General features: G+C 39.4%; 1 protein-coding gene across 1 annotated transcript; it reads right to left on the minus strand.

The window, feature by feature from the left end:
* Positions 1-286: 286 nt before the first annotated feature.
* On the minus strand, positions 287-16570 carry LOC101856381 (ATPase family AAA domain-containing protein 3-A). Its single transcript, XM_005109110.3, has 15 exons — positions 16293-16570; positions 12919-12995; positions 12326-12487; positions 10721-10790; positions 10206-10371; positions 9889-9958; positions 9220-9375; positions 7993-8049; positions 7139-7264; positions 5214-5338; positions 4691-4742; positions 3995-4065; positions 3287-3454; positions 2448-2556; positions 287-1952 (listed from the first exon to the last, which is right to left on the minus strand). The coding sequence occupies exons 1-15, from the start codon at positions 16474-16476 to the stop codon at positions 1668-1670; spliced, it is 1878 nt and encodes a 625-aa protein (XP_005109167.1). The 5' UTR covers positions 16477-16570; the 3' UTR covers positions 287-1667.
* Positions 16571-18573: the final 2003 nt, after the last annotated feature.

Genomic DNA, 18573 nt, shown 5'->3' on the forward strand with positions numbered 1-18573 from the left:
GGGGTAATAATAGTTGTAAAGCACATAGAGCACATTGTAAAGCACAAATATGCGCCCAACACACACACACATATATATATATATATATATAAATATATATATATATGTATAATTGACAGAAGCATGGAGATATGCCATATACGGTATATAAAAATTATTATCATTGATAACGCAAACATTGAGAAAATGGCGAGACAGCCCCCTCTTGCACAAAGGTGTTGTAATTATTTTTACACGAACAGCTTGAAAAGGAACATGAAGTCATACTAGTCACTGTTATTTTCAGTTAAGCATTGTCTTTTTTTCCTTATCAGTTGCAGCCTAAAGTGACATAAGGGTCAGAGAGTATGAACCAGACGGGTCAGATCCATCGTTCTTAGCAAAACGCTGAAAACACAATCTACTCATAACACACCTGTTGAAACACACAAACATGAAGACAGGGTTTTGTGGAACAACAAAGTCATTTTAAAATGGATAACAAATCTAAAAAAAACCCCCACATTATAAGTAAGACACGAAAAGAAATAACTGAAAAAAAGAAGAAGAAAGAAACAAAGAAACAAACAAAAAAGCACACTCAACCATAATATACATGTGGGGACATATTTTGATTTTTAAAAAGTACACACAATACAGAACTGTCTGATATAGGAAAATATCCGAGTTGAATTATAGTTTACTGTAAGTCTTTATTATATTAGTCTGGTAAAAGTTTTACAAATAGAATAAATAAGTGCCGAAGATTCATTCGAGATTTTACTAGACAGTAACATAAAAAGAAAAGGAGGAGAGATAAAGACGACAGATGTTTGATAGAAAAGAAGGAGCAAACGACACCAAAGCATCTGCCAACCATAACTATAACTATTAGTCTGCACGGCAGTAGTCATATATCAACGAGAAGAGAACAAGGATGACAGACAGCAACAACACAAGTTCTGTTGACACAAAATCAAATACAACAACCATACCAACAGATCACATGACTGAACCCCCCCCCTACAAAGCATGTTTCACAAGACGAGGCAAATGAGGACTGAGCCAAAACAAATGCACCATCAAAAGATGACTCACACACACACACACACACACACGTTTTTCACTGACAATCACCCCATGCAACTTCACATACTATCAAAGTACACACAACCAAAGTTGCAACTGGCATCTATTATTACATTTATCCTCTTGTTCTCCCTATAAATTCAGACAACAACTTTCAGCCATACAGGTTAGCATTCTCTGAATTTCATTCAGACACTCAAGAGAACCAATTCTGTTAGTTCTGAAAAATGAAGAGTCACTGACACTTTACGGTCACCTGGCGCTGCGCCAGGCCCGAGAAGTCTGTTGTAGTCACTCTCCTGGTTGGGTGACCGGATGGGGTGTTTTGTACTGCAGGCTATGTGACTGCAAAGTGTTAAAGGCAGTGCCTATGAAAGCCCAGGATTCACACCCAGACTGCAATCACATTTCCAGCTTCAGGACATGAACACCCACACCAGTTCATACTGAACAAATCTTTCTGACAAAACATTTCATCAACACTGGAATACTGGTAGGCCTACCTTAAACTAGAGCAGTACACCTCACACTCATAAAAACACATATAAAAAAACTACTTCCGACGACGACTCTCATAATTTAGTTATCACACCCAACCCTTAGGATATATTGCCCTTGCCACCAGGTTTCTGTGGAGGGTTGCTGGGAGAAGATGGCGCTGGTTTTGACGGAGACGGAGCCGCTGACGAGGGTGCCGCCGAAGCAGATGTAGGTGGCGGCATGTTCGACAACAGCCTGTCTTTGCTGGTCCTGTAGAAGACGTCGGAGGTCTCCTCCCCATGCTGCCAGGCCACTTTCTTGGCGTGCTGCTCGATGGCGTCCTTGACAATGTCGTCCATCATGGGAATGGTCAGAATACCATCCTCCGAGGCGTAAGCACGGGCCTGTCAAAGACACCACACAGAAGGAAAAAAATGAGCATTTCTCCACTCTTTAATTCTGCAACTGCATGCATCAGATAAGCAGCCGGGTATAGAGAGCATGAACACAGAAAAAAGACAAAATCACGTACAGCTCGAACAATTTGCCATTTTCCAACTGATGTCTTTTAATTTTCCATTATCGGCTTACCTGAATTATGGATATCTAACCCAATTGTCAATCCCCTACATATTTGAGTTATCTGTACCAGACTGTACTATACATCCTTTTTTGTGTGCACGGCTTGAATTGGTGATTTTTTTCAATTTTTTAATAAGAAATAATGTTTAAAAAATGCTACTGCAATAAAATTAATTTGAAATCCATCTAAAAATCTGGTTAGCGCAAGAACCTGCTTTTTAGCAACCTCCTGATGACAAGATGCTTAGGCAGACCAATGTATAATCATAAGAACATTCCTTTTAGTAGGTAGCTGAACCACGTCATCACTTTCTCACCTGCCATGCGACTCCCAACTTGGAAATCTCTCTGCCTGAGAGGCCCTCTGTCTCTTTGGCAATGTCCACACATTTCTGACCGTAATCAAATTCTGCAACTCGCAAGCGCCTGTTTTGAATGCAAAAGAACACACCCTTTGAAATTTTTTTATACAGGAGTACAGTTGTTTTGAACAATTTTATATGGCATGGAGGACACAGCAGAAACCTTCAACTGCCACCAACCACTCCATGACCAAAAAAAGAATTTGTACTCAGAATCCCCTAAAAAAAAAAAGAGTCAGAGAAAAGAAATCAGTTTTCAGAACTCCGGTATATTAAGATTAAGTAAGTAAGTCTGATTGACTATGGCAAACAAACACGCAGTCTGAATATACTCCAATAAGCATCTGCATTTTCAATTCATTTACTGTAAGTTGCACAAATATTGCAACTAAAAGAAATAAAAATGTGTTTCCACGTCAAATACGATAAGTTGTGTGTGATCGACAGAAAAGGAATCCATGGAAAAATAAGAGCATTTTATTCAAATTTCACTATGGTTTTTCGATGGGCAAAAATAAATTATTCTAAAAAATTGGAGAGTTCAGATTTAATCGGAATATTTGGTCGGCTGTCCATTGCCCACTATTAAGACATTTACAGGAAGTCAGCATATCAGCAACATTTCTCCTGGACCAGACTTAGACAATAAGAATATACGGAAAAGATGTGTAAGAAGCAAAACATACCAGGGCATTCGCCAAAGGAAAAAAACCCAACCTAAACAAGGAACAGCACACACAAGAACAACACCCCATCACAAAATGACGACAAAAAGATGAAGATGGATCACTCACCCAGTCTTCTGTGTGGCAGGCTCCAGGATAAACTTCTGGAAGTAGTGCCGGATCAGCCTCTCACGTTCCTGGAAGGTGGGGATTTCAAACTCCACCATCTCGTCCACACGATCGTTGATGGCCCAGTCAAACTGCTCCGGTTGGTTACTCGCTAAGACCAGCATGAACCTGGAAAGGGAACACATGAGAAAACCATCTGACAACTGGGTCAAAGACTTCCATAAGTAGTCAAAATTCAGACTATTATGCCAAGGACATAAGCCATAATTACATATTTATTGGTAAGTTTTAAATTAATTACAGGCACAGTAAACAAGAAGACACAGTTCAAATGACTTCACTCCCCCTTGAAAGTCAGACTAACATAATACAGAAATATGTTATTATCTGAAGAAAGTGACAGTCACCCAGGACACCTCAGCCAGCTTTCTTAGATATGTTCAGACATCATAAAAGCAAACTGTTTCTTTTTATTGTAAATCTTTTCACCACAATGACACCGGTTGTGTATTTCTAACAGCAAATTTTGCGTTCTTTTCCACAGTTTCACCTCAGACATGTTCAACTGTACTGACACACCACAAAAAACCCCCCACAACAAAACAAAACATAAAAGCTTTAAACTGGGATGGGATGGGGAAGAGGAGAGAGACAACGAACACATGGGGGGGAAGGCAAAAAAAAACAAACAAAAAAACCCCAACTTACTTTTGAGATTGTTCTCCAGTACGGTAGAGGAACGCATTTAAAGTTGCTCTCATGTCTTCACTGATCACTTCCTGCAAGTGCAACGAAACGCTTAACAAGACACTAATACTACCGTTATTGTAAAAAAGCACACCAACACAAAAACAGTTACTTCTTCCTTGTAAGAAGACAGATAGAGAGCAACAACTGAAGGGGAAAAAAAGTAGGACCTAGAAGTGGCGTCTTCCAATCCTTCCTTTCTACAACTATTTCTCCCACATGGGAGAAAGGTGACAAGAGAGACACAATTCTTTGCACATTACAGCATCACTGTTCAGTAAAGAAAGGAAATAGATACTGTACAATTTTTAGCTTCATGCTATGAAAAAAAAAAAAGAAGTTTGTACCAATGAGCTTTACATTAGTGTAACATTACTAAAAGTATGGCAAGCAATTTAATCAATTTAAAGATGTTAACCCTGGAATTTTGAAATATCACATTTGACTATACTGATCCCAGGAGCAGTCAGTTCTTTTTTCTGAGCTCAGTAGCTTTAAGGTTACTACAAGACCAGACTGTTACTGAAAACTGAAAAGTCGTAACCTGAGATGAAAAAAAATAATGGTGAAAGAAAAACTGGATGGAGCACATTCTAAGGCATTGTCTGCCAACACAGAGGACAACAGTATTTTTGAAAAGTGATTTAACTGACTTACTGTACTTCTTTTCCTAAGGAAGGCATCTGCTTCATCAACAAACAGTACCACGCTGTGAATGAAATAACAAACAATGTGAGAATGGTTTAGATTGTTCCAGATCAAGATAGCGCAGCTTGAAATCAACATTCTGTTCACTCCTTCCATTCCTGTATTAGAGCCAAAAGCACCAGGTGATTCTGCTTTTATTGCCATTTATTGCCTTCGAAGGGGAACAGAATTCTAATCGGCTAGCCATTCTAAAAATAAGACATAAAACTTTGATAAACACGCTTCTTGCCTGGGCTGACTATTGTTGTGATGCACTTCTATTTCTATTCCAGCAGCTTTTAGGGGCCAAACACTAAAAATGGGGGAAAGTTGAATGAATGCAACAAACATCTAGGATACAATGAAGTGAACTATCAGATCTTTGCTGGGGCTATTTTTATTCTTACTCCAAGAACAAGTCAACAGTCCCCAATATCCCCAACACACAAAAGTAGATGTTACAAACAAACAAATAGCGATAAATTTAACTCACCCTTTCCTACTGGTGTGTGCCCAGTCAAACACTTTGTGCATGGCAGTGACACCCTCCTTTCCCATTGGTGCTACATCACCTCCCGTCATGATAGCGTAGTGCATACCTGAGTGCTTTGCTAAACTCTGAAGAAAGATTTAGAAAAGAAAAGTAAACTACAGATAAGTTACATGGTAAAAAATTAACCAGGAATTTGTTATAATAGTAAAAATAGCAAACTCAAAGGACTTCTGGCACCTGGTTGTTTTTCTCATACTACTATTACACTAGATTAATGCATCTACAAGCATGTCTTAGGGTATCCACAACCACTTCTGGCACAACCACGAATTAACAAATCAACAGCTACACTCTAATCTGTATTTCTTTTCAAGTGAGCAGACCTGCCACTCTATGAAATCTAAAAATCAGGATTTTGGAGTAAAAAAATCAGGATCTGGTGAAAAAAATCGGGATCAACGGCAAATCAGTGATAAGGGGCACTGGGGAGGGGGGGTCCCTGGTTCCCTTTTATGAGGCAAGCATGCAAGACAAAACTTTTGCAGGGATAAGTTCACATTTGGGCCTCTAAATAGAGAGAAACCTGAAAGACAGCATATACAATGTATATGTACTCGAGTCGTGAGTTGGATAGACTGGGGGGGTTGCAGAAATGCTGAAACTCTCGTAGTCTTGAAAATAGCTGGCACATAACTCTAATCATCCATGCAAAAAGTCCGCGTTTTCATACAGTAACGTTTGACTCCCATCGCATATACACTCAAGGCGCCCACCGCCCCGAAAAAAAGACCGCGCCAAGGTTGTTAATTAATTAATTTTTTCTTATTTCTTTCCCCTCAATTAGTACCTGTACCACGGCACGCACTGCAAGTTTTAAAAAAATACCCCCCCCCCGGTTAGGTCCCGAAAAACACCTCGACCAATGCGACCGGTGTGAATGAACTTGTTGACCTTGACAACCAACGGTCCCCATCACACGCACTACTCACACGTACGAGATCAGGTCACGTGATGCGATTGAGCGTTTGAAAGTTTGATGATGGGCCAGACGAACCAGCACTCAGATCAAGCTTGCTTTTAAAGCAACGGCAGAACAACTAATAGATTATTCTTAGCCCATGTCATAATAGTTACAGTAATCAGGACACCATCTGAGAATTCTGGGTTATAAAAGCGAAAGTAGATCTTGAGCGTATCCAAGTCTGAATTCAAAATTGATACATGTACAACGTCGATTTTAGTTGAAATATCGTGCATCAGTCATCTACTAGATTCGGCATAGATGCTTTAGAAAATAGTTCCTGCCGATAAAAAGTCCAATCGGTGCTTCCAAGCAAGAGAGATTGCAGAACTTTTTTTTTCTAAGAACCGGATGCAACAGACGCAACGACAAAAAATCAGGATACTGGCAATCGAAATCGGGATGCTTGAAATTTGGAGCAAAAAATTGGGATACCCCGATTAAATCGGGATGAGTGGCAGGTCTGAGTGAGTCATATTCAGCAGTTCTGATACGAAAAACAAAAATTACCAGCTATTCATCATCCTGATTTCAGCGGAGAACAGTTTGTGAATCTCACCCATAACATCTGACACTACACAATGGTACAAACAGAACTTTAAAATTCTTTTGACAAAAATCTTTATAGTAAATTAAAGTCATCCAAACCGATATTTCTCTTCCCATCATATACTGCGACACAGTTAAGAAACTTGCAAAAATAGAAAGAGCTATATTAATTTGCTGTTCACAATTATCTTTAACATTATATTGTAAGCTACATGAGAACACCCCCCCAACTTTTTTATCTCATCTTTGAAAAGTGAGATAGATTTCCTGACACTATGAGATGTAATAAGAAATTTTGAATACATCGCGATTTGTGACCATTCTTCATGACAAGGTTCGAAGTACCTGTACTCACCTTAGCAAACATGGTTTTTCCAGTTCCTGGGGGACCATACATAAGGATATTACGGAAATAACCATTATTTTTCTTAGTGTGTCTCGTTGCAATGGCAACATCACGCAGTTTTTCTTCCAAAGTTGGCTGAAAGCAAAACAAATTTTTAGAATATTTTATGAGGACAGAAGCTATATCATCACAAAATAAAATACTAAATAAAATTATAGTATTGTAAGGTCTATATGAGGCTGTCAAATTCCGTGGAAACCAAAATAATTCCATTGACCCCAGGAGCATTACCAAAATTACTGTGAATCCTTTTTTCGATAATCAAGACTTGGCCCTTGTCCGTCATATCACAATATGTATCCAGAAACTGTCTTCTCCATCCTCCCTGGTTTAGTGATGGATTTAAAAAAATCTTGGGACCCTATTGGGGCCCGCTGTCAAATCCTAAACTTTGTATGTAAAATTTGATGAACTGAGAATCCTGGCAAAAAGGCCAACAAACCCCTGATCCTTACCAATCAACAAACAAGAAAATCCAAAGAGACATCCAAAAGATAATGCAGCAGAAATCAATACCTAGACATAAATAGAAACAACAGAGAGAAAGAAAAGAATTAAGACTATCTTATACCCCCACCCCACCGTGCCGCATTATAAAGTCACCTGGACTCCTCATGAGCATTAAAGAAAAGGCATTCTTTGATGATCTACTTAGAATCCTGAATGCTGAGCATCAGAACAACAACAAAAAACCCCCCACAAACACAACAAGCATAAACAACCACGTTTTTTCAGAATTTGCTCATACAATCACTGCAATACAAAGCAATGTCACTCCACAAGCAGACCTTTTGAAAACTTACCTTTAAAATAATGCCTTTCAGAGCATCCTCTGGTTTACGAACCATTGTCTGTACAGTCTGTGGCAAATAAAAATCACATTTTCTTCATTATAACAATGCCTCTCCCAAAAGTACAAACACAATTGCATAACAGTAATAATTAGCTCATCAATATACAGATTAAGATGACTTGTGATGTCTGCTGTGGCCAATGAGACCAATTCTTACTTTGAGAGCATTCATTTAATTTCCCCTCAGACCACTCAATATTTTGTTTGAGTAAACTTTAAGCACTTGGAACACAAATTGGTCGCATTAGTGCCTTATATTACAGGTGTCACCAGAAAGCAACATTTAAACAAAAATAGGGAGGAGGGATAAGGATAACAGATGTTTCATAGGAAAGGAGAACTAAACCACATGAGAGCAGCACCCCTTCAATCACCGATGAAAAGCTGTTTCTTATTGCAGCAGGGAGAGTTGTTTAGGAAGAGAGTAGAAGGAAGAAGTGGTCACCAGAGCTCCAGCCAGCAGGTTGGGCCAATGGAGCAACTGAAAAAAAAAGTTTATACTGGCTTTTTGCCCCTTGCAAAGCAGTGAGGTTATTTAAGAGGGAAGACCTCCGAATTTAACATACATCTCCGACAGGACTGATCCAAACTGGTAAATTTGTGTAAAATGGCTTTTCCAAGGACTCAACATCAGACGAGCTGAGACGTGAACCCTTGAACCCATGAACTTCCCCGCTGTTAGAATTTCCTGAAGGTAATCACAAAGCAGGCACAGCCGTTGGACTTAATTTGTTGATGAGATAACAAGATAGCTATGTTTTGTTGGGTTTTTTTTTTGTCTTCTTCCCTGGAATTATTTAATAGACTCTGGCTATACAAAAGCGAAAAGTCAATAAATTACCCGTCGATATACATTCATTAAAATTTTGACGAATAGACAATGCGAAATAAAGCTGAAACCTAGGTCATGGTAAAAGATCAGCCACTCAGAAAAAAAGAATGCATAAGCACCAAACACATAGTTCTGTTTTAGTTTTAGTAAGAGTTTTACAGTACTTGCAACACAATAAGTGCTGAAGATTAGAGGTGTTATAAGAGAGTAACAAACTCAAAAAGGAGAGATCAGGACGACAGATATTTGATAGAAAAGAAGGAGCAAATGTCACCAGAGCACCCTCCAACCATGTGCCAAACACAAAGCTCATGATTCAAAACAAACAGAAAATGTAGCACTTACGCGTATCGGGTGCTTCAAAGCCTCGCTCACGGTAAAACGTGACGTTTCTCTAACAAGAGAAGGCTTTCCCAATCTGGCTTCAATGGACCGAGCTACCAGGCCAATGCTGTGCTTGGCACCATAGTAGCCAACCACGATAAGAGTGGCACCTCCAGCCTTGCAATAGAGAAAAAAACATTTCAAGTTTGGTTTATACACCTTAAATCTACAAATATAGAATAAGACAAGGTAACTATTGGAGGGGGTAATGTCTACACTTTTCATGCAAACATTTTGTTTTAAATTGGCATGGAAGGGCTATTCAGTTTCACTCTTGAGAGGCTTGTTGGTTGTCAAGGAAAAATAGCCAACTATCTGGAATAGTAGTTTTGAAAAATAACATCCACTGAATGGCTTTAAATCTGTACTTTAAGAGTGATTATAATCATGTTGACTTGACATTTGGGAAGTTTACAGCAGTACATATTGAGGAATCAATATTTCCTCTTTCACATAACATGTTTTATTACTGTACTGCTTGCTGATGGGTAGACTTATTATAATCATTTGTCAATGGAAAATTTAATCATTTTAAATCACGCTGTACAATAAAAACGGGTGGGGACTCTACAACGCTAAATGAACTTGCAAAACAGAAGAACTTTTAATAAAGACAGAAGAAATACTCACAAAAGCAGTGATCATGTTCCAGTTGTTCAGAAATGTGGACATCCCAGACCCAAGAACAGAACCGATAGTGCTGAGGAAAAGAAGTGGAAAATATCAGTGGAAAATATCAGTGGAAATTCAGAGCAAATGTCCAGGAAACATATGAAAGCGGTTGGGCTTCACGAGTATTTTCGTCAACAATCTCATAAGTGTCAAAAAGTTTGCTTTAAAGCAAGACAAGTTACTTAAACATACTACATGCTTCATTTAAGGCCAACACTCATTTATAGGAAACATTCAATTGTCAACAGTCCAGCTAAACAAACCAATTCACTTACGTGATAGATTCTAGTGTTGTCTTCCTCTTTTCCTCTGCCTTCAGCTTTATTTGCTCTCTGATGATGTCTTTGTTCTCCCTCTCCACTTTGGCCCTGCCTTTCATCTCTGCCTCAATTCTCATCATGTCGTGCTTGTGGCGTATTTCCGCCTCTTTCTGCATTGATGCTGAAACAAAGATCCACACATTGGGCTGAGTGGCAGTTAACTACGAGTCCACACAACAACTGTCATATTCTTACCAAGAACAGATTAGGGTAAAGACTCCACACTATAACAGAAGAACAATACAAGATGAACAGTAAACTAAAAGCAAAGAAAAACAATTTGGACAAAGACAAAACTTTCTTTCATTGCAGGACAATCAACCTGTGCAGAAAGAAAATCTTTTATTCAGTCAAATCAGGCAAGAGCAGAAATTACAGAGTGATAAAATGACAAATCCAAAAATGAAAATACTTTAATTTTGACACAAGAGGAAAAGTTCCCATAACATGCACCACATTTTTCCTCTTACCTAATCTTAGCTGTTCTTGTTTTTGGACAGATTCTTCCTGCTTTCGAAGATTCTCTTCATTCATTCGAGCCTGCAGTAACAATATAAAAAAAAGTATAAAATACAATACTAATTTTTCTTGAAATGCGTAACAAATTCCAGACTAGAAAAGCCTGAATTTTTACTTCATTGCCAATTTCCAAAGACTGAAAAAAGAGTTACGCATCTTTCACTGCAATAGTTAGCTCATGACCAAAAAAGAAATCCTTAATTTTTCACCACAGTTGTCCAGATGGCACTGTGGAAAAGCAAGACGCATAGCAAAAAAGAAAAGAGGTTTAATAAAAGAGTAGGAGCTATCTCTGACACTCTCCAACCACCAAAACAGTCTAATATGTGAGAGGGTATAATGAACAGGAGAAGTAAAACATGTTTTTCTTTTGCAAAAAAACCCCCAATCAACAATAAAAATACAACCCATAGATAAACAAAATATATAAGAGATCTTTTCAAAGAACAAGACGCTCATCATCAAGAAGCAATAACAATGTAGCACTACTAGCATCAGTTACCATTTACACACATCAGGCCACGTGTAAACACAGAATATGTTTGGTACAGTGGAAACCATATATAACAGGCCCGGTAATAACAGGGATCCGGTAATAGGGATTTTCTAAATCCCCGTTTTTTCCTACGCTTTGTCTCTATTAAAAGTTATCGGCAATAACAGGACCTCATCGGAGCCCAACCGGTTATTACAGGGACAAAGGCTCGTTAACAATGTGTAAAAAGAGAGAGAGAGAGAGAGAGAGAGAGAGAGAGAGAGAGAGAGATCTAAGCCTACTTCTTTCATTATGGCCCCCAACGATGCCAAGCGCAAGAGAAATGCCTTTCAATTGACAAAATATGCGAAATAACCCAGGCTGTTGACTAAAAGCAAGCTCCACTGACAGAGATTTGTCATCAGTTCGACATTCCACAAGGGTCGATTCACACCATTATCAAGGACAGAGAGAAGATAGTGGCAGCATACTCCAATGGAAACTTTGCTCTGGATCGAAAGATGACGAGACTACCTGATGCTGTGGACCAAGCTCTTCTGATGTGGTATAAGGAGGCAAGGAGAAATTTGGTGTCAAAACCCCTGTTCGTGGGTACTTGTGGCAAGGGAAACTACCCATGAATAAGTACAGCTGGATTAGTCCACAAATGCTTACTTTCCTTGCATTTCTGATTTAACAGGGATCGGATATAACAGGACTTTTTCTCTATTCCCACCATCTCTGTTATATCAGGTTTCCACTGTATCTTGTCAAATTGAACTTAAGGCCTAAAATTATTAATTTCCCCATATCATATGTCATACATCTGAAAATAGTGCTTTCAAAATAATTTGAACTCAAAATCAAAAAGTATTCTGACAAAGGAAAGAAACTAAAATTAAAAGAGAATCACATTCACATGAGTTTGACCATTCAGCGCATACAGTATATAATAATACAGACAGTCAGAAACAATAGAAAGATAGCATAGCACGACCTATTAATGATTGCACACTATAACCACATACTAGATTCTAGAAGCAATCCTGTTTTCCACACAGGTAAAAACAAAACAATATACCTGCTGAGCGAGTTGATCTTCGTAGCGTTTTCTAGCCAGCTGATCATCATACTGGGCTCTGTACTGCTGCTGTTTCGTCTCCTCTGCCAGGATCTTCCTCTTCTCCTCTCCAGCCACACGCGTCTGCTCCAGTTTAAGCTGTTCCAAGTGAGCTTCATATTCCTAAGAGAGAACAAAGTAACAATAAACTTATTATCTTATTTCAGTATATATGCAAACAAAATCAGAGCATGCATGGATGGCTGATGCTGTATTCAGTTGTAGTGTCTAGCTAGCAGCTCAAGTATATTTGTCAATAAATTTTAAATATCAGCTGATGTAGAGCTTTGACCTTGAAAAAGACCTATGTTTTGAAGGGGCTGAGCCCTCGGATTTGTTAACAGTGCATCTGGGTGTGGGAGTGGGAGTGATGTTATACACAGAATATCCCTGAGCAGGCCTTATATGGTAGAATACAGTATCGCGATAGACCACCAGGTAGACTGGTCAGTCAGGTGGGTTATATGGTAAGACCATCAAATGGACTGGCACCAGGGTTACTTCGAAAGATCAAACAACCCCTTCAAATATGAAGAAAGTTTAGAACAGAATACCTTGATTTGCTTTTGTGACTCAAGAGCTTTTGTCCTCTCCTGTTCCTGAATCAGCAACAAAGACTCCTTCGCATGTTCTGTCAAGATAGAAGAAATATTCTTAAACATAAAGAATAATAAAGTAAAACGCATATATGTCATAATGCAACATCATAGGGAACCAGTTTGATTGCTTTTGTAAAAACTACATATTGTGCAGCACAAACCTCAACACAAAAGTACAGAAACGATACACAATTTTATTTTACCCAAAACCCCCCTCAAAAACAACCACCCAACTAATCAAATGAGCAGAATATTCAAACAAAAAAATAGCTTCTGAAAAAATCCTGTTCAGTTGCTGGAAGTAAAATCTTGCTATTATTAAATTGAATATGAGTTCAGTACAATGAGGGGTTGGGTCAGGTTCCTTCTTTATTGTGTTTGTTGGGGTGGTTGTTCGTTACGGAAGTCCTTCAGATTTTCTAATAGAACAGCATATTGTCATTGTTAAATCTCTGTAGGCTCAGGCCTATCCTGAGTGGACAATGACTTTTAAAGCCAATCTTTTATTCTAGCGCTGAATGCCCTCTATTCATGCTCTCAAAACTAGAGCTGTACCCCGGTAGCAAACCCGCTCATGCTCGCAAGCCCCTAGTTCAAGTCACAAGCATCAAATCACTAGGTCAAATCATCAAATCAAATCACCAGCATGATAAGTTGAGTCTAGCACAAACTGTAACCTCCTTGGTCTAGTCTGAACTTCAAGTCCACACCAACTAGCAATCCGCGAAGCCACTCGTGTCAGACTCCCTTATCCTCCCCACCCTGCTAGCAATCCGCGAAGCCACGTACGTCAGAAAAAGAGAGAGGGGGAGAGTGAGAGATCCCGCTCACAGTGTCACTGTGCGGCGTAGCGCTGTAGTCTGCTCGATTAATTGAAGGCTTGCAAGCAGCGGACAGCCGTCAAGTCTCAAATCCCGTCCGCAGCACACAAGTCCCATAGTATTGTTTTGTGCTAGTGAATTGCTCACTGCCGGGCAAGTCTCTCGGCTCCCATTTTTTGCTTTGGCTCCCAGGACCAGCTCGAAAGCTGACAAGTCACTCTGCTGACTTGCTGTTGCAGCGAGCAGCAGGACCGCTCGCTGTGTGAACTCTGAACCGTGGAGGAAGGGAGAGGCTGTGCTTGTTTTGGTGCAAGACATAGAGAGCTGAAGTTATTCTTAACTTCCCGTCGTTGATCAGCTTAGCGAGTGGATAAGTGAGAGGGAGCGTGGTATTGTAGTAACAGAGACCGAGGTTTCTGGTAGTAATAAGAATAAGCAGACTTAGATTACCCTAGAATGGAAAACTCCAGGGGTCATTGTGATTGGCTTTTGTATCGTATCATGTATGTAACCTATTTTGTAGATGTTTTACACTCACAGTGACATATATAATACAGAACATTTAGGAGACGGGCTAGGCCTATTCCAACCCAATGTCAGGGCCAACCTGGGCTGAGAGGGATCAACGCCCCAGCAGAAAGACTGAGGTACTCAGTAAAATTTCTCCCCATACGGGAATCGAACTGAAGTCTTTTGCGTGCGACGATGAAGCGCTTGGCTCGTGCACATTAAAAATAAACAGGCCTTTGCATTGTAAGAATAGCCGATCCAACATTAGATTTAATTTTTAAATGCATTGAATAGAGCTTTTTATTTTTTACAACCCAAATATGAAAAAAACAACAATCTTGCACTTTTGGTGCAAGCCTCTCAACGCAAATAACCAGATAATCTTCGGTAATATGTACTGAGCCCACAGCCACGAAGGTTCGCAGCGTCACGACACAGTACAGCAGGACTGTCTGCGAGTCACAACTCACCGGAAGTTCCCCCCGGTAGCAAGCAGGAGGCAAAGCAAAGCACAAGCCTGCTCGCAAGCCTCTCTAGCACAAGCCGTCTGCTGCTTTGCAAGCCTTCGATTAATCGAGCAGAATCCAGCTCTACTCAAAACTGTAAATAGTACTTGTACTTTAGTGAAAAACGGTTGGTTTGTGAAAGAGAACCAGAAACAAAGGGAGAAGATGGGAGAAAACGGGAGTGTCAGGGAGGGAGGGATAGAGGACGGGATAGAGGACGGGAGGGAGGAGAGAGAGAGAGAGAGAGAGAGAGAGAGGAGAGAGAGAGAGGAGAGAGAGAGAAGAGAGAGAGGAGAGAGAGAGGGGAGAGAGAGAGAGAGAGGAGAGAGGAGAGAGAGAGAGGAGAGAGAGAGGGAGACAGAGAGAGAGAGAGAGAGAGAGAGAGAGAGAGAGAGAGAGAGAGAGAGAGAGAGAGAGAGAGAGAGAGAGAGAGAGAGAGAGAGAGAGAGAGAGATGTCAACTTTAACAAAAAATTGTCAGGAAAAGAGAAACCAGAAGCAACAGACAGGGAAACAAAAAAAGAAGTTTTATAATTGATTTGAATTGGAAATAAAAGTTTCTTGCAGATTCACGATAGGCCTACTGAAAATATTTGGGGATAGCCGCTCCGAAACAAGAGGCAAAGAAAAAAGGATAAGATCCACAAAGAATTTAAAAAAATTGTGCATGATAGATGAGCAAATCCAGATTTGAAACTTGTGCTAAAACAGTAACAAAATTTAAGACCAGATTCTAAATGCTATAAAGAAATAGATATCTAGATCTAGATTCTAGATCTAGTATTACTAGATCTAGATCTAGAAAATCTAGACTAAATGTTGCATCAGCCATACTCTTTCTTGAAAGTTCTTATATTTCCGTTTAGTTCATATTACTTTGACTTGTATTCAAAATTTCATCTAGAAAATCTAGATCTAGAAATCAAATCTGTTTCATTTAGTGCTTACTGTTTAGGTATATCTAGAAATCTAGATCTATATAAAAAAGTTCTATGATGTTACACATTTCAAACCACTCCGGATAAATCCTTGGGGCAAAGTTTTTACTATGAGACGCATAATTTCTCAATAAGCTGAGTAAGTGTCTATGTTGAATGAACATTCTGCTGTATTATAATAGTCATAGTCTAGGCCTTCGATGCCTCCAATTCTCGGCACACCCGAGACAGTTATAGAACCTTAAGACTATTTAATCTATCCTAAATCTTGTCTATTTTCCTCTCTTCCTCTTTAGCTCAGTCTTCCCTTACAACTTGCACCTTTTAGTCTTTAGTCAAGTTGTCTGCATCTTGCAGAGTTGGTCAGTAGGTTAAACCGACTGCTGCTCTTCGTGCATGCAACTTGTTCTTTCAGTTAATATTCTTGCCAACGGAAGCTACGGTACAAAACTGCAAACTGACCAAGAAACCAGTAAGAAATCTGGAACAATGCAATTGCATCTGTCAGTACCAAGGCGTATTATATTTTGTAGTTTGTAGGCCTAACCCACTCACTTGAATTTTCTAGCTCCTTGGCCGCTTTTGCAGCTCGCTCCAGTGCCGACGAGTCAAAAGAGTATTCCATTTGCGATTTTTTCCCTTTATCTCCGCCATCTGAGCCGTCTGGGGGAGGCAATGGGATCTGAGGGAAGCCTCCGGCATTCTGTGGTGGATTCTTTCCACCAAATAACCAAGACATTTTCTCTTCACTTGTTGTAGACTAGGAATGACATTGATGTTTCACCATGCAATTTTTCACGTGGGGAAAGGGTCACACGCATGCGTTGTGAATATTTTGGTGTGGTAACGTAAAAATTAGGAGTGACCGGTGTTGACCCGGTGATGCTATAATTTTGCATCCGGTTTTCTAATTTCTATCTCCCGGTGTTGCGTTGGACACGCACCCCAAAATTCTTATTCTATTACGGATATTACTTGCACTTGTTATTTTTTATTCTTCTCAAAATTTGTACTTCCTTCTAAATATAAGTAACAACTTACATACACGTAGTATAGTCTGTGATTGACTTTTGGGGGTTAGCGAAACATATGGATAGGGCCTTGAACCAGGTGTTCCGCCGCAGAGAGAGAGAGAGAGAGAGATAGAGAGAGAGAGAGAGAGAGAGAGAGAGAGAGAGAGAGAGAGAGAGAGAGACAGACAGACAGACAGACAGACAGACGGACAGAGAGTCAGACAGAGAAATGGGGGGGGGGGGATAGAAGGGGCAAAAGAGGAGATTCAATCGAAGGGGAGGAGCTGGTATTGGTAGAAGAGGAGAAAAAAGGGAGAGGAAAATTAGGGGCTGAAGGTGTGAGAGTGAGAGCATGAAGAATAAGAGAAAGAGAGATACGAAAGGAGCAGGGAGAACAACAGAAAGAGGGAAAGGAGCAGGAGAAAGACACATTGGAGAAAGGAAAAAGAAATAACCATGCCATAATATACAGTATTGGGGACATGGGTGGAAGTGAGCATGATGAAGAGTAGGTACTTGGAAGAGGGACAGGAGGAGTAGGAGAAGAAAGAAGAAGAAAGAAGAAGAAAGAAAAGAACTGATGGTGTATGCTGCATATGCATGAGGCAAATGAAGTGGAGAAGGACAATAAAGAAAGAGAGGAATTACAGTAACTTATTGGGAAAAGGAGAGTAGGAACTAGAGTAGGCCTTTATATGTTTAACTAAAAAAAAAGAAAAAAACAAGAGCACACATAGAATCAAATGCACATATTATGTTTTTAATATAAAAATGATTAATCTTGTGAAGACCAAACTTTAAACTTACATTATACTGTATGTCAGTCCCATAAAAAAACTCATTATAGTGAGACTTGAGACCAGAACAAAAATTTGCAGTGACATCTGCAACTGCATGTAAAAATTTACATGTGACACATACATAAACTTCTTATATACTCCCTTGCTGAAAGAGGCCGGATTTACACATATTTGAAGGCTAAGGGATGGAAAAAAAAACCCATAACCTCAAAGAAAATTAGAGGAAAAAAAAGGAAACAATTGTAATATTTGTACGAAAGGGGTACATTACTAAATTTACAGTCCAACTATGCGTAGGAATTGTAGGATACCCCTATTTATCAAACGAAAGTAGTATTAGCAGAAGTTCTATACACCTCTTTTTGAAAAATTAATAATAAAAATAATTCACAACACTAATGAAATTCAATATGGTCTTGAATAACCATAAAAAACAAATATAACCAGAGTACACGAGAAAGAATATTGTAAGGATAACTCAAACTCATAAGGACAGCCTCAGTTGTTTTAGTTCACTTGATCTCATGTAAATGGTAATCAGAATGTAGACTTTTCCAAACAACTAATTAACAGAATGAAGGTGAGTGCTTTGATATATCAATAGCAATGCAAGCCAACATCCTGTTCTCAGTACATGTACAAATTTATTTAATTCTCATGTCACCATATTAACACTCCCCCTCCCTCAACGGTCTACTCTGGGCCTCTCTCATCATTGCTTACCAGGAGAAAGTGACATGTGGCCTTGAAGGGTGTAGTTAAGATAATAGAACTTGCCTTCTCAATAGAGCACATTGCTTTACTTGTCTTTCATTTATGACCTTTTCGTCCTTTCATCTCAGTGCACACTGCCTTAGAATATATTGAAGACAACACCAAGTACCTCCACCTATCCATCCCCGTCTTGCTTAGAAGTATTTTTTCTTGCATCAGCACGCTGTCCACTCACCCTACTCAACTCATTCAATTGCTGCTATTCCTTGGTTCAAGATATTCTTTTGTATTTTATATTTCTGGTCAAGG

This window comes from Aplysia californica, unplaced genomic scaffold, assembly GCF_000002075.1.
Source record: "Aplysia californica isolate F4 #8 unplaced genomic scaffold, AplCal3.0 scaffold00749, whole genome shotgun sequence".
Classification (NCBI taxonomy): Eukaryota; Metazoa; Mollusca; class Gastropoda; order Aplysiida; family Aplysiidae; genus Aplysia; species Aplysia californica.

What these genes read in the sequence shown, in the direction of transcription:
- LOC101856381 (XM_005109110.3), bottom strand. Translation starts at nt 16,476, where the DNA reads ATGTCTTGGTTATTTGGTGGAAAGAATCCACCACAGAATGCCGGAGGC. An exon ending in AAGATCAACTCGCTCAGCAG is followed by an intron (nt 10,791 to 12,325) that starts GTATATTGTTTT and finishes TTGTTACTGCAG; the next exon opens with GCTCGAATGAATGAAGAGAA. An exon ending in ACAAGAACAGCTAAGATTAG is followed by an intron (nt 10,372 to 10,720) that starts GTAAGAGGAAAA and finishes TCTTTGTTTCAG; the next exon opens with CATCAATGCAGAAAGAGGCG.